Here is a 14,461-nt window from a genome sequence, read left to right as displayed (position 1 = left end):
AACCATATGTTACGCTTGGACATTTTTAATTGGAACACCTGACACTTCAATTCTGTCAACTTTGAAATGTTCAACATGCACAACACACTTTCTCTACCAGAGGGTAAACCATGATCCTGATCGCTGTCGCAAAAGCCCAGCAAAATGCGTAAATGAAACATATTTTAATGATCTGACACCGTAAAAATTAATGAAACAAGTTCGACAAAGCTGCATTACAATCGCACCACCACCTCGAAATGGTGAACGTAAAACCCGGCGTAAATGCACTCTCAATATTCCTAGGGCGGACTCATTATTTTATGCACCTTGATAAGTTTAGTGTGCTTGTGCGGGGTGCATCGTGCGGGCCACAAACTACACACACACACACACACACGATACCGACCCAAATACCGTGGTCTAGCCGCCCTTCGATCCAACCACACCGTCCACCGTTGTGGCATTATGATTTATCGTCACGATTAGAGTTCACTGTGAAACTACGGCGGCATGGGCCACCCCCGCCCGCGAGGCCAGCGGCAAAAAGGTATTCCCTTTCCCAGCGCGTACGGACCCCGAACAACCAATGGGCAAAAATCAGGGAACCTTTCAAATTGCCGCTGCCGTAATCGAACGCTTGCTGCTGTCGGCTTGCTGGGAACCGGAATGGCAATGGTTGGATGCCGATTTATTCCGCCGTATCGATAGACACACATCTAAACTGTTTTGTGGCACCTGCCCCCCCCCCCCCCCCAACCCCCGGGGAGGATAAACAAATGGCAAACAAATTTGTACACAGCGATTTCCTTCGTTGCATATTGCGAGGGCCAATTGCGCATACGGTCGTTAGCTTTAGATAAAAAAAGGAAATTATCACTACTATAAAAATTATAAAAGTTACATGGCTCTTAACCGTATCGTTAATCCGCTAGACAACAATTCAATCCGCATGCAATTTGCTGCTTTTGTTTCACATCGTCAAGCTTCGATGCTGTTGAATGCACTCTCCCTCATTCTAGCGCATCGAATCGGCTGATTACACGGCCGTCCCCTCCCCCCCCCCCCCTTCGGCTGCGGGGGGTGACTAGGTTGGAGCCGGAATTCTGTCTCAAGCCGTCAGCTGCCAGAAGCACGACCAGCGCCCAATTAGTGGTCGATTTGGAAGAACAACGCGTGATTGATGCTTGTTTCATATCCTTTTTTGTGCATGAACACGAGCAAAAAAAAGCGATTTTACACATCTAAAGGCTTTCAAGAACAGAGACTCGCAGCTTGCGAATTCTAGCACCGGAACGTGAACTTTTTTTTCCACTTGTCAAATCAAGAAATAAGGTAAAACACTAAAAAAAGGAGAAAGAAACAAGAAATGTTTGTCAAACTTACAGTAGCATTGTTTGGAGCTCTTTTTCTGCTCCTGGATCCTCAAATTTAAATTCTCTAACTGACACACTTGAAACATTCACATTATCGCAACTTTCAATAGTTATTCTCAGTAAAACCTTAAAAGACCGGGTTTTCGTTCTTAAACTATTACGGAATGGTACAAATCTTACAGAATTCCTAAAACACAACCACCTTTCCTTGACGACAGCCGTGACCAAAGGAAAGAAAACAAGATCGAAAGTGTGCTATTGCGCATTAAAGAATGCTTCGTTGTCGATTTCGGAACGGAAAGAAACGGAAACCGTTCCATCGCTCCCGAACATACTTAAAGCCAACCAACGTTCGTACCAGCGCGGTTTTGCTGTCGTGGAAACGGGCTCTCTCCACCACAACGGAAACAAACCAAACTACCTGCAAAATGTAGCGTGCGACATGCGAAGATTTTCCCTGTTTGCATCCTCTTCCTGGAACGACCACCAAACGGTGCGCACAAACAAAGAGCCGGGCAAGGATATTCCGGACAAAATATCCTTGAACTCGAAACACGAACGGTGGCGGTCCTGGTCCACGATTGAAGCACGAACAACCCGGGCCAGAAGCCCGACGACAAACGCGCGCACACGAAATAGGATCTCCGAAGAAACTACTACGTTGGTGTGTAGCTCCAAGTACTCTTCTGGGTGGAAGGTTAAAAAAAGCGGAAGTGGAAAAAACATAAACATCCCTCAGCCAGCGAGCTACGTTTTCATCTCGTAGTAGGTAGCTTTTTCTGCCATTGCTTCAGGGGCCTACTATGATAACGCGTTTTCACACACTATCAAGCTAAGTTAAAAAGGTTTGGTTGAATTAATTTAATTTACATAGCATGGTTTCGCACCCCAGTTCTAAGGGAGGGAAGCTGAACCGAATACAGCATAGGTAGGAGAGTGTGAGTAGTTACTAAGCTGTTACCATATGTTGCCCTCCCGCCGAAGCACTCAATGAAGCGGTTTGAGTTGTTGTGCGTAATGGGCGAATGTTTATTGGACACACGTGTGCGAGCCAAGAGCGTTGAGAAATGAGATAGAAAGAGAGTTGGTTTAAGATAAGAGCTTGCTTTGGTATCAGTACGAAGAAGCTAGAGAAGAACACACAAAACTAAGTAAATTTCGCTTAGTCAACAGAACGCTGCACGTGTAGCACTACATTACATCATTGTTTCATGTTACGCAACGTCTCAACCTCCCCCAACGAGAACTAAGCCACCTTACACATCATTTAACTCCACAGCACAGCGGCTACGAATCTCTGTTTATCCTTGAGCGCAGAACGTTAAAAGGAATGTTGAGAAATTTGATAAATATAATAAACAAACATACACCATTCGTTTGGGCAGCATTCAAGGATGCTTCAGATGGCAGCACTGGCTTTGCGGGAGTAGCGTATAAACATTGTACTCACACATACGCGGGCTCATGCAAAGAGCAGCATAGCTAGTGTGAAAGAGAGGAGCGAACATTCTACGCAATCTCTAGCGCAAGGATACACGGCAGGGAATAGCAACTCGTTGCTTTGATGGTTTAATTTCGAGATTGTTTCTAATCGTTTGATCTTCTTTTGCAATTACTTTAGGGAATAAACAATAAATTGAAAATTTCTGCTATAATTATCGATATGAACGCAATAAAGTATTTTTAATTGGCAAATATCTGTTCGTCGTGTCACTCGGTGGTGGAAAAAAGGTTGCTTTTCCCTGACGTGCACGTGTGTAAAGGAATGCACTGCAGTATGCACCGGCCAATGTGTGTGGTGTGCGTTTGTGTTGAGTTTTCCTCTTCCTTCTGCAATCCGTTCAACCTCTTACCTTTCTACTCGTACACTTGCCGTGAAGCTGTATGTTGCAATATTCTACACCCGTTTCAGGAGACAAACCTTGAGAACGACTACACCGTACACAAACACACATATAAACGCGCGCGCAAGTAATATCCGTACCTAATCACCTGGCCCTACACACCTGGCACGGGGGCCGTGTGCTTGTGCAATATTCCTTCGTCACATAAATTTCATCCGGAAACGAAAAAACGACACTACTGGCAGCTGCGCTGTAGTAAATTTTGCTGCTTTTACTAACACACGACGGTGAGATGCAGCAGGGTGGGTTGATTCTACCAAACGGAAAGCACGGAACTTGCACAATAATTACACAAACAACAAGACACCAGAGTAGGTTGGGCATATAGAAACGAGAATAGATGGCAATTTACGAATTTCACGAAAAAGTTCTCCACTTTATTTTCTTCTGCTGACTTTACTTTCTTTTTCTCTCGTTCGTTCTCTTGATGAAATTTTCTTCTTCTTGACACATGCACTGTTGACAGCGCCGTTGACAGTTGGTGTGCGTTTTTGTTATTACTTCAACACATCCGGTTCACACACGCACCGCTGGCTGAGCGGTAAAATGTTTCACTGTGTAGTAAAAAAATAGTAAAACAAAAAGCCGGAAGCTACAATAAATTCCAGAATCAACTACATACAAGCATTTTGCACTATGTAATTATCGAATGAAAATTTAATAAATTACACTTCAAGATCTTATGAAAAATCGGATCTACTGAAACATATTGCAAGCTGTTATAACCGGGCTTGACGAGCAACTTTGTGCAATGTTTTTTTGTGTTTTTACTAGATGAATTGAGGATGATGCTAGCAACACCTAAACTTAACCGAATGCACATGATAACTGCTTATTTTGATGGTGTTTTACATTGGAAAAAACAAATTCATTAGGCTGTGTACGTCGAAATGTTTCACATATTGCATGATGGTCACGTACGCAGCCTAAAAGTAACCCCTGCATGAACACGTGACGCCTTTTACAAGCGAATGTATGTAGCATTCTAATTTAATTGCTAATTGCTGTGGGTTTAAGCATATTGAAAGTATTTTCCGTCTGTTTAAGGTAAAACAAAGGGGTAGAGGCAGATGCGAACTCGAAAGAGGGGTATTCAATTCCGTCCAGGCCCTGCCAGACTACCTAGTTGCAGGTAGTTTGAAGCTAGAACATGCATGCAAGAACTTGCTGAAAGAGTAACGCGAGAGTAACTGAAAGAGTAACTAACAAAATGATGATTCGTCGCTCTAAATTTCCTGGAGCACATCATCTCACCATAACGATTCGTTCTCTACAAACTCTTGTATGAAGCCGTGGCCATCAAAGCTGTCAAACGGGGATTTGACGTGTCGATTCCGTAGGCAAAAATGTTCCAATGTAGTCGGTGAGCGAACAGGATTCGCTGACATTTTGAATTATAAACTCGATGTGAACGGATCGTTCGCCAGAGACTGTGAGCCAGAGAGCGAGAGAGAGTGTGTGGACGTGCGCGTGGTGTGAGTGAGAAGAGAAGCGAGAGTAGTGAAGTGTGTGAAAAAGGAGTGAAGACAAGCGCACGAGTGCTGGAAAAGAAAATTCTGGTACGCCGTTTTTTGTGCAGTGGGAAAACACCCCTTTTCCGTGAGTTTGTGTTGTTTGCTGATTGTTTTTTATATATTTTATTCTGAGCTACTTAGATTGTTTTGTGTTTGGAATGTTCCAGATAGCCTAGGATTGTTGTTTGGTTGCCCTTTGCGGAGTTACGAACGTTTTCTTTGTGTGTGGAAAATTACTGAGTGCTGGTGACGCACAATCCGTGAAGAACATTACCGTGTTTCCATTAAGCTTTTTGTCGATTGTCACGTACGCACGATCGTACTCGTTTGAATGTGTGTTATTGCACGACGATTTTGGGTGCCGTAATATTAAACAGAATGGAAGGGGAGAGGTAAAAAAAGGTGTAAAAAACGTACTACATTGCTTACAATGTGCGTTTCCTTCATGCATGACCTCCACTACATCTCGTCTGCTACCCATTCAACGGGTAGCTGTAGTGGTAAAGGTGCTTTTGTTCCAAGTGTGTTTTTTTTGCGTGTTCGTTTTGCTCATAAGAGGGATGTTTCTGTTTTTTTTTTTTTATTACCAAACAATTTCTATAGTATGCCCCCTCGTAAGACGTGATTTTTTCACATCACCATCAGGTCTGTTACGTTTGTTGAAGGCAAAATGTGTATTGCGTAGTATAGTACGAGAGGGCCGCCGCCATCTTGTGGTTTCGTTTGTGTGCGTCACGTACACAACATCGTCCCGTATTGGTGTGTGCCCTGCGTCAAACATAGCTTTTTTTTGTTTCGGGTGGTAGGGGAAAACGTATTTTCAAGCCAAAACGCACCCATTATGGTAGATTTTCCGTTACATAAAATAGAACAATTTATTTTTCTTCCCTTTCTGATGGGATAGGATTGTTGAACCGTAGTATGCAAAGAAAAAACGCTCTCCATTGCCCAGTCACTAACCTTTTCCTTCGACATTTGAGTAATGTTTCTTTCCTATCTCTCTCTCTCTCTCTCTCTCTCTCTCTCTCTCTCTCTTCTTTTAATATCTCTTTTGCAGAACGGTCCCCAAAACGGTCCGGCAAAACAACGGTCCCCAATTTATACACCAATAATTGTAAGGAAAAGCGATTGACTTGTGAACGTACACGCACGCTCGCACGCACGCAATTTTGTTGTTGGTCGTCTAGGCCAGGAAACGTGCATTCCGCGTGTAAACGAAGGGTCCAGAAGCCAGGTGACGAATTTGGAAAAACCTCCCCCTCGGACGCCCGGATATACATCGCGCGAGAGAGCGAGAAAGAGAGAGAGAGAGAGTGGTAGCGAATGCCGAGGAAAAACAAGAGCCTGTGTGTTGTGTTGTGCGTGTGTGGCACATAGGATTGCTGCAGAAAACATAGTGTTATTTTATATATAGCAGGTAAAAAGTTATTACTATAGTGCTTGTGTAAAGTCGATAAATTTCGTTGGGTGCAAAATTTGACTTTTGACGAGAAAAGAAACACAACTAGCAAACGGCAAAGAAAATCGCCGTTACAAAGGGTTGAAATCCAATTTTCCATTGTTGGCCACATCGTGTTTGTGCATGCGCGCGCGTGTGTACGTGTGCCCTTTGAAGAGACGGTTATACACTCATCAAACACACAAACACCAGTGCAGCAGCAGTTGTGAAAAGTTGCCAGTTGTAAGTTGCTTCAAGACGGATTGCGAACGGGGTCAAAACAACCCTGAAAGAGCGCGACGGGGGCAGCAGCTGCACATAGCAACCGTTGTGCTGTGTGCAACGTTCAAAGCATAACATCGGTCGTCCCCTCCCGTTTTACGGGTATAGAGGACGCGTATAGCAACGAAGAAGGAGAAGAACACAAGCAAGCGAAAGCAACAAACGCATCGAGCAGCCCTCATTCGTCCGTTGTGCGCTGGTTGAGTGAGATCGCATCGGAGATCACCGCGCGTGAAGAGAAAGGAATCCCCCTCCCGGACTGTCCGTGTGCAACAAATCGTGCTGCTGTTGGTGGTGTGTGGCTTTTACTAATTCCATTCATATATTCTGTGATACATACATAGTAGGTGAAGAAGCAAAAACGCGGCCACCAAAGCCACCTTCTCTTGAAGAAACGAACACAGTGGAGGGGTTATGCTTCAGTTTTTTTTTTGAGTTCGGTTCGTCCCAGTGAAAGGAAAAGGTGTGTGTGTGTGTTTGCTGGAAGTGTTTCAAGAGGTTTTAGACACAAAGAAAACAGCTACGTTAAGACGAGCGCCCAACAGTGCATTTGAACAAGAGTAAATTCGAAACTTGTCCGTTAAACGCGTTCTTAACAAACATTTTTCTGGCCATTAATGAAGGTGAGAGCAAAGCGTAACAAAAGTGCACAATATGCAGTGGTAGTAGTAAACCTTGCATTTTATTACCAGTCGAGACTTCCAAATTTGCAAAAAATTCTACGAAAAACATCGTTAAATCCACCCCCACCCCACAGTAATTTTCTAATTGTCTCTAATGCATTGCGTGCTGTGTGTGTTTGAGTGTGTGTGCAAAAGCAAAAAATCAATACGTTAGGGAGAGCGAGCCAAGCGAAAAAGACATCGATTGTGGATGGAAGTAAAAGGTGTGCGTTTCTTTTCTGCTCTTTTGTTGCTAATCGAAAGAGAGAATTAGAAAAATAGAAAGTGCGTGTGCAGAAGCTCCCGGGATTTTTTGTTTTTCTTTTCACAGTGAAAATCTCATATACACCCACACAGCTAATTCATCCACGACACAAGGGCTGAAAGATTAATATCATTTTTGTTTTTGTTTCTTTGCGTGGTGCGTGTGTGTTGCTTGATACACCTAGGGACGCGCGCGTGAATGTGTGTAAATAAGCGTTGCGAAAAAGGCGTCAATGTTTGAAAGTGAAAGTGCGTAAAACAAAAGGCAACAGAGGAAAACAAAAAAACACAAAACCCACGATAGAGGAATCAAAACGAGAGCTGTGAAGAGAGAACGAGAGACTACTACTAACTACTCCCCAGGACGACGCGATGACAAACTCGCACAATCGTAACGGGCGGAATGCTGGCAGTGGCAACCATGCCGAGCGGTACTTCCACAACCACAGCCCGCAGCAGCTGAGCCCATCGGCACAGCAGATGCACCAGGGTGGTGGGAATGGTGGTAGCAACAGCACTGGTAAGCAGCAGCAGCAGCAGCAGCGTGGAGCAAACGGAGGAGGCAACCGTAGCCAGCGGTCACCGAGCGCGAACTACTTCCGCAGTATTGTCGCCTCCTCCAACACAATACCGATAGTACAACAGCAGCAGCAGAGGCAACCATCGTACTCACCTACCGGTGGACGAGTAGCAGGTGGTGGTGGTCGCCATAGCAACAACAGCAACAGCAGCTCAAACAGCTTTAATCAACGCTCCAGTCCGAGCAATCACAGCAGTGGTGGCAGCTTCCCGATGATGATGTCCTCACCGATGGGAGCCGGTGCTGGGGCTGCTGGGCCTGTATCAGGTTCGCCGCCCAACTTTTCCCATTTTGCCGGCAGTAAGTGTTACGATGCGCCCGCACCCACCGCGCTGCCGAAGCCACCCGTCCACTGGACAACCGTCGGTGGCTCTGTTGGCAATAACAGCACCAGCAACAGTAGCAGCAGCAACAGTAGCGTAAGCAGTTCCTTCACGTCGATGATGATGATGGCGTGCGGTACGTCCGCACAGCCTACGGTGACCGGTAACGGCGCCAACAAAAAGGGGACGGCAGGATCCTCCTCCAACAATGGGACGGTGCTTAAGCAGCAGCAGTACCACCCGCAGCAGCCACGGCTGCGAACGAAGGCGATGAAATCGTGTGCGTCGGCTGCGGCCAAGGCAAACAATCGTCATGCCGCCTTCACGCACAATCTGAAAACGATTCTCAACGTGCAGGCTTAACAACCCGTCGCTACCGTAACCGAGCGTGGCCGGGACAGCAGCAGCAGCAGCAGCAGCAGCATCGATAGTGTTGAACATGCAAGTACAACGACGACGACCAGAAGAAGTGAGAATGAGACGGTAATGACGAGCGTATCGTCAGAGGTTGGAAGTACGGACAGGCAGCAAACGACGACGATACGGCGGGAAGATGGGCCTCGATCGCGCCAACGGAAGCGCAATCGGCGGAAGAAAGCGAAGCAACAGCAACAGTAGTATATCGGCAAGGAGTATTTGTTGATGCGCGGCGTTTGCTCGTTTGGTCGTTTTTTGTCGCCGAGAATGTCAAGATGAAAGCAGCAGATATGAGGCACACGCAGCAAGAGAAAGACACTAGCCAAGAGAGAAACAAAACAGGCAGAACAAGCAAAAAGCTGCAGAGCGGGGAAGAGAGAGAGAGAGAGATCTGGTGCTGCGTTGAAATCAACGACGTCCAGTGACCCTAGCAGCTAACCGTGCGCGCGCGCATCCAAGGATCGTCAGCAAGGGGATAATGGCGCATGGTTGAAAAGGCTGTCCAAGCCTGAAAAAAAGTCATCCGCGTTGTGTGTCATTGGTGCGCGCTGGAAAAAGGTTTCCAAAAAGTCCTGTTTTCTCGTATGAAGAAACCCGTTTTCTTTTAAAAGGATCGCTCGTCGAGAGGTGGGGATCTTTTAAAGTTTCTTGTCGAAACATCCGGACACAACTTGTCGCCTTTCTCTGCGGGTACAATCGAGAGGAGAAGATACCTTGTGTCTTCGTGTGTTAGCTGCAAATTCTAACGTCGCCGTGCTCTTTGCCAGTGCGCACCGTTTCGTCGCCTTCCGTGATCATTTGAACCGTCGTCTCAGCATCGTCATCATCATCGTGTATGATCTCGTTCGACAGTGATGCTGTTAATGCTGCGCGTTGTGTCCGTGCTACAGAAATGTTTGCATCAAAGCAAGCAAGAGAGAGGCGTATCATCGGCAACCGCGTAGAAAGGAGAACTAAAAGAGCGATCGAGGAGGAGAAGAGGGAAACAGGAAGGAGAAGGAGTAGTCTTACGTGTATGTATGTAAAGGAATCCTTATATGACTATATGATTTTTTTTTTTTCGTTTCGAATGTTCTGATTACGGTATATAATGATCAAGATAAAATACTTTTACTTTTGAAAACGATCCATTACGAAACGTGTGAACGGACGTGACGATAATTATGTATATGAAAGGCAGGACAGGAAGAGGAACTATTAGGAGAGATACGCAAAACCACTAGCAGTGAGAGAAACGAGTTAGGAACAAGGATGAGAGGTTAAACAGCGAACGATCAAACCTCTGCTGTGTCTCGGATAGAAGGAATAAGGATATAGGGGAGACAACGTGTGTATGTGTGTGTGTGCTGGCTGGCGAATCCCATTTTAAAGTACCCGTGGAAAGACAGGATGGAAGTAAGAGGGCTTTGGAGCTGGTCTGGAAATTGAAATACTCCCAGACCAGCAGAAGATTGATGATGCATTTCGGGTCCGGAAGAGATGGGTTCTTTCCTCATAATTAGCTCGGTGGTATTAAATTCCGATTCATAGTACGATACATGTGAGCACGCCAGATCACTCACACACACACACAAGCACAGGGAAAAGGCAGGAAAAATCGTGTGTCGGGTGGGTGGATGTTTCCTCGGCGTCTGATATGTTTGAGGGGGGGAAACCGGTTTGTTGGGTGATCTAGCATCAGAACAGCATCATCGTACCCCTGTTTCGTCGTTCCTTTTTTTGCCATACTCTTCTCTTACTGTCCATAAGAAGCAGAAGGATGTAGTGGGTGGGAATCGCACGCGCGCCAACCCGCATCGGACAATTCAGCAGGAAGCGCGCGCGAGTGCGAACAAATTTGTTGATGTTTTTTTTTTCTTATATTATCTTTTCAATAAGATATTCCTATAATTTTAGTGCGTTTTAATACTAGTTGTATTACTGCTACTTACATGTGTGTGAGCGTGTGTGCGTGTACTTTGTACGCCCCAAGCATTATCGATTTTGGTGCCAAGCATTGCGTGTGTGTGATATGATCGATCGATCAGTTTCGACGATTGTTTGAAAACAGAAAACAAATTTCTGTTCTGAATTATTATATACGTTTTCCCCCTTTTTTTTTCGTTTACTACTACAAGACCCTTCGGGGAAGGAAATTAGTATACAAAACAACCGCCAAGGGCATTCGGTTACAGACCTTTTTACGGAAATGGTTACGGAATAAGCGTAACAAAAATTTGTACCTTTTAGTCGAGATATATGGTCTCAAAGATAGTCAGGACACAGGCCTAATTTTTAAGTCGTTTCATGAAAATACTTCCTTCCAAACTGTGCTAATATCCGTACGGCATGTCAGAGAGAGGGACTGCCTTTTTTAACCTCTTCTAAGTCACCCAGTTCATCTCACGATATTAAGAGATTATTTGACAGAAGAAAACCCGATCCAGTGGGTCACCCATTTCCATTAACTTTGACGCTGGCATTAGTATAGACACACACACACACACGAAACAGTCCACCCTTTAGAATGGTCCCGTCTTTTGATCACCGACCGATGAGATATAGACAGAAAAGCGGCAATTCGATTGGCGCGTGCGTGTAATGGAGCTAATTGTTTTTCTTTTTTGTTTTGTTCTCTTTTTAAGAAAACGGTGATATAAATTTGAATTTTAAGAAACAGATTTTCTATGCTTAAATGAAGATGTGACACCCCCACCCTCCGCCGTGCGCGATGCGTACGGCGGCGGGGTGTGTAAAATTAGAAGAAGATGTAATGCGGGTGGTGTTACCCCATGTTTCAATTGTACAAAAGAAGGATATGGAGAAGAAAGAGAAATCACACATACACACACAGAACAAAATTTGCACACACATACACAGAGGAGAAGGATGATCGGTAGATGAAGAAGAAAGATCTGTTGATGTGTAATGTATGTACCGTGTTTTTGCCGCTAAAGAGAGAGAAAATCCGGCCATCGACGGATTTTTGTCTGGGACAGCCCCAAATTACAGAGTTTGGCACAAGAAAACGTGTGGGGAAAATAGGTTTTTTTTAGAGAGAAACTAGCCCACACACACACACACACACAACACACTGCAGCCACATTGCTCCAATTGGATTGAATTTTTAAGTAGTTTATTTTTATTATTTTCTAATCATGACTCACCGATTCCTGTGTTTTTTTTTTCTAGTTCTAAGCGGTCTTATCTCGAGTGTTTCAAGACCCCCCCCCCCCCCCCCCCCCAAAAAGACAAGTCAAGGTGTGGACATTTTACGCTAGATACAGTGCAGTATAGCCAGCTTTTTTTAAACTTTATCTTTAGAATCATTTCGTGCAATATATGGCAAACCAGATTTGGAGCAGATTTTAGTATTCACCGAAAACAAAAGTGTTTCTGCGGTGCAGAACATTTGATGCAATCAATCGATTAATTGTAAATAGTATGAACTCATTTGAATATGAAGCAATTTTTTAGAGAGGACACAACAAAATTAAACAATGTTTCTGTATTGTCCCTCATTCCACCTTTTTTTTGGTTTCATGAATTTTTAGTACGAAATTTTCGTTGTACTGTAGCTGTATCTAGTATTTAAAAGAAAACGATATTAAAACCAAACCATCTCTTAGGACATGTTCCGCTAGAACTGTGCGCGAGAGGTTCAATGTCGTGTTTTTTTTTCTGCAATATTCAAAAAATGATGCAATATTCATTACTTTTACTGTTAGCTATAACGGAAGGTTGCTTATTTTGTGGTTGTGTGGATCATGTTGTACCATTGTAAGGGGTACACTGGACCTCCTCAAAATACAGTACGATGTGACTTCTAGACCTTTTCGAATCCAACAATGTGGCTACAGAATATTGTATGTGTGTGAGTGGAAATACATAAAGCCGCCCCAAGGGGCCAACAAGTGTAGGTAGCAGGAAGAGAATAGTCTCGCGGTAGTGTCCGACACGGAAAGGCTAGGGAAAGCAGAGCAGGTGACGCGCAACAATTGCAGTACAAAACACAATAAACAACACTAAACTGTATGTTTTACTAGGGTAATTCGTGTCGAGTTGGTAGAGAAAAGGTGGTGGTGGTGGTGAAGGTGGTTGGAAACCGTCGTAAGCCATTGAAGAAATTCACGAACAAACCCATCACCACCAACCAATCCTCACTACTGTGCATCCATGCATTGTGGCACTAAGTGTTGTTATTACTAATTGCTTGGTGTCCTGTGTGTGTGTGTGGTCCGTGTTAAAAGAAACAAAATTACTCATACAAACATCTGGGCAGGGAAACGCGGAATTTAAATTTCTATAGAAAAAACAGCAGTAGAATTTGTGCTGTAAAACCTGCTGCTTGTTGGGTGGTGGAAAGGTAGAATTTAACCACCTAATCCCCCAATCCCCATCGCATCACCCACTACTACGCTAACGAAGGGTGGGGTGGCACAGGTCTACACAACCGGAGGGGGGGGGGCCGGGGTGGAGAAACAAATCTAAACTAAAGAAGGTCATCGGTTCTCACATTATATGGAAAGAGTGTAAAGAAGATGATGGCATTGTTTGGTGGTTTGGCTGGAGTTCATTCTTTAGGAGACTTTGTTTCATTTTATCTGCTCAAACTGTTCTTTGTACAATAATAATCAAAAAACGTGATATATTTAGTTTTCAAGTGCAATTGGATAGCATGGTACACGATTCTATTCCTGTCCCTCACTTTCTCTCTCTTTTTCGCCCTTCAAAATCGCCATTACCCCCACCGCGAAAATAGATGATTCCCTCTGCACACAGTCCTCTTATGTTGTACCTTTTTCAATTTTTTTCTATAATTCTCTTTGAAAGTGTGATAAAAGAACCCCTCCTATATTAGTTGTAGTTCATCCATTGGCAATACTTTCATTTATAGAGTTTTTTGTTTTTAATTTTAATATCATTTACTATTTTTTCCTATCCCTTGCTCCCCTTTTCGGGCGTTTAAAGACACCAATCTACCCACCAAAAGACAAAAACCAATGAATGGTTGGGTGTAGTGTCTTATGATAGCGCTCCGATATGCATCGATTTCCCCCGAAAAAAAAAACATCCCCTAGATCTCATTTGGTTGTGTGAGCTAAGCGCATCGTAGAGCTTGTGGTTGGTAGAGAGTGGCGTTCTTACCATCTTCAAAATCCGTCTAGAACCGCCGACGCACCGGAAGCGAATGCAAGGCAGACAGACACAGACCGACAGACAGACAGAAGCATTTTTTAGTAAAATAAGAAGAGGCCGTACCGGTGGAACTTTTGGGGTTTCCATTCCACAAAGTCTGGAACCGGGCTATGTTGCTGCATATGGGCTGCGTAAGGCTGTCGCGTAGGACCAGCGGATGCGAAGACAGAAGACGTCTAGACGGGAGCGCACAACAGTGTACATTTCAAAGGACTCATGGACAAATGGCGAAAATCAGTAGTCCCAACCCCGTACTTGTATTTGATCGGGAAATGGTTGATGTCGTGGTTCCGGCCGCCTAGAACGATCCGGTTAATCGATACAGCAAGTGAACAGTAAAAAAAAAGCAAACCAAAACAAGAGTCAGAAAGTAGATTACTTTCTGTGTTTGTAACTTGTTTTTTTTTTTTCTTGGAGTTGGTTGGCTCGGTTGCTACCACAGCCGCAAGTTGGACGACAAACGCCACAGAACGATCTCATTATGTAGTGTGCTGATGGGATAGGCCTAATTATTGCGCTGTACTCTGCTTATTACCACGTCCGA

At 44.4% G+C, this 14,461-nt stretch overlaps 4 protein-coding genes across 5 annotated transcripts in view; 1 reads left to right on the top strand and 3 right to left on the bottom strand.

Annotated features, from left to right (window-relative positions):
- LOC126558677 (cleavage and polyadenylation specificity factor subunit 4) overlaps positions 1-14,461 on the bottom strand; it is a 500,167-nt gene that overhangs the window by 142,823 nt on the left and 342,883 nt on the right. The window lies entirely within an intron of this gene.
- The window catches only part of LOC126557207 (protein kinase C), a 283,290-nt gene that overhangs the window by 121,928 nt on the left and 146,901 nt on the right, over positions 1-14,461 (bottom strand). The gene's annotated exons all lie outside the window — the stretch shown is intronic.
- LOC126557790 (estrogen-related receptor gamma) overlaps positions 1-14,461 on the bottom strand; it is a 63,630-nt gene that overhangs the window by 36,902 nt on the left and 12,267 nt on the right. The window lies entirely within an intron of this gene.
- LOC126558663 (putative lysozyme-like protein) lies at positions 7,724-8,782 on the top strand. Its single transcript, XM_050214713.1, has one exon. The coding sequence runs from the start codon at positions 7,792-7,794 to the stop codon at positions 8,683-8,685; it is 894 nt and encodes a 297-aa protein (XP_050070670.1). The 5' UTR covers positions 7,724-7,791; the 3' UTR covers positions 8,686-8,782.

This window comes from Anopheles maculipalpis, chromosome 2RL, assembly GCF_943734695.1.
Source record: "Anopheles maculipalpis chromosome 2RL, idAnoMacuDA_375_x, whole genome shotgun sequence".
Lineage (NCBI taxonomy): Eukaryota > Metazoa > Arthropoda > Insecta > Diptera > Culicidae > Anopheles > Anopheles maculipalpis.
The sequence above is the reverse complement of the archived record's forward strand: the minus strand, read 5'-3'. Positions and strand labels throughout refer to the sequence as shown.

Bases quoted from the DNA above. Each gene is read 5' to 3' on its own strand.
- LOC126558663 (XM_050214713.1), top strand. From the start codon at position 7,792: ATGACAAACTCGCACAATCGTAACGGGCGGAATGCTGGCAGTGGCAAC.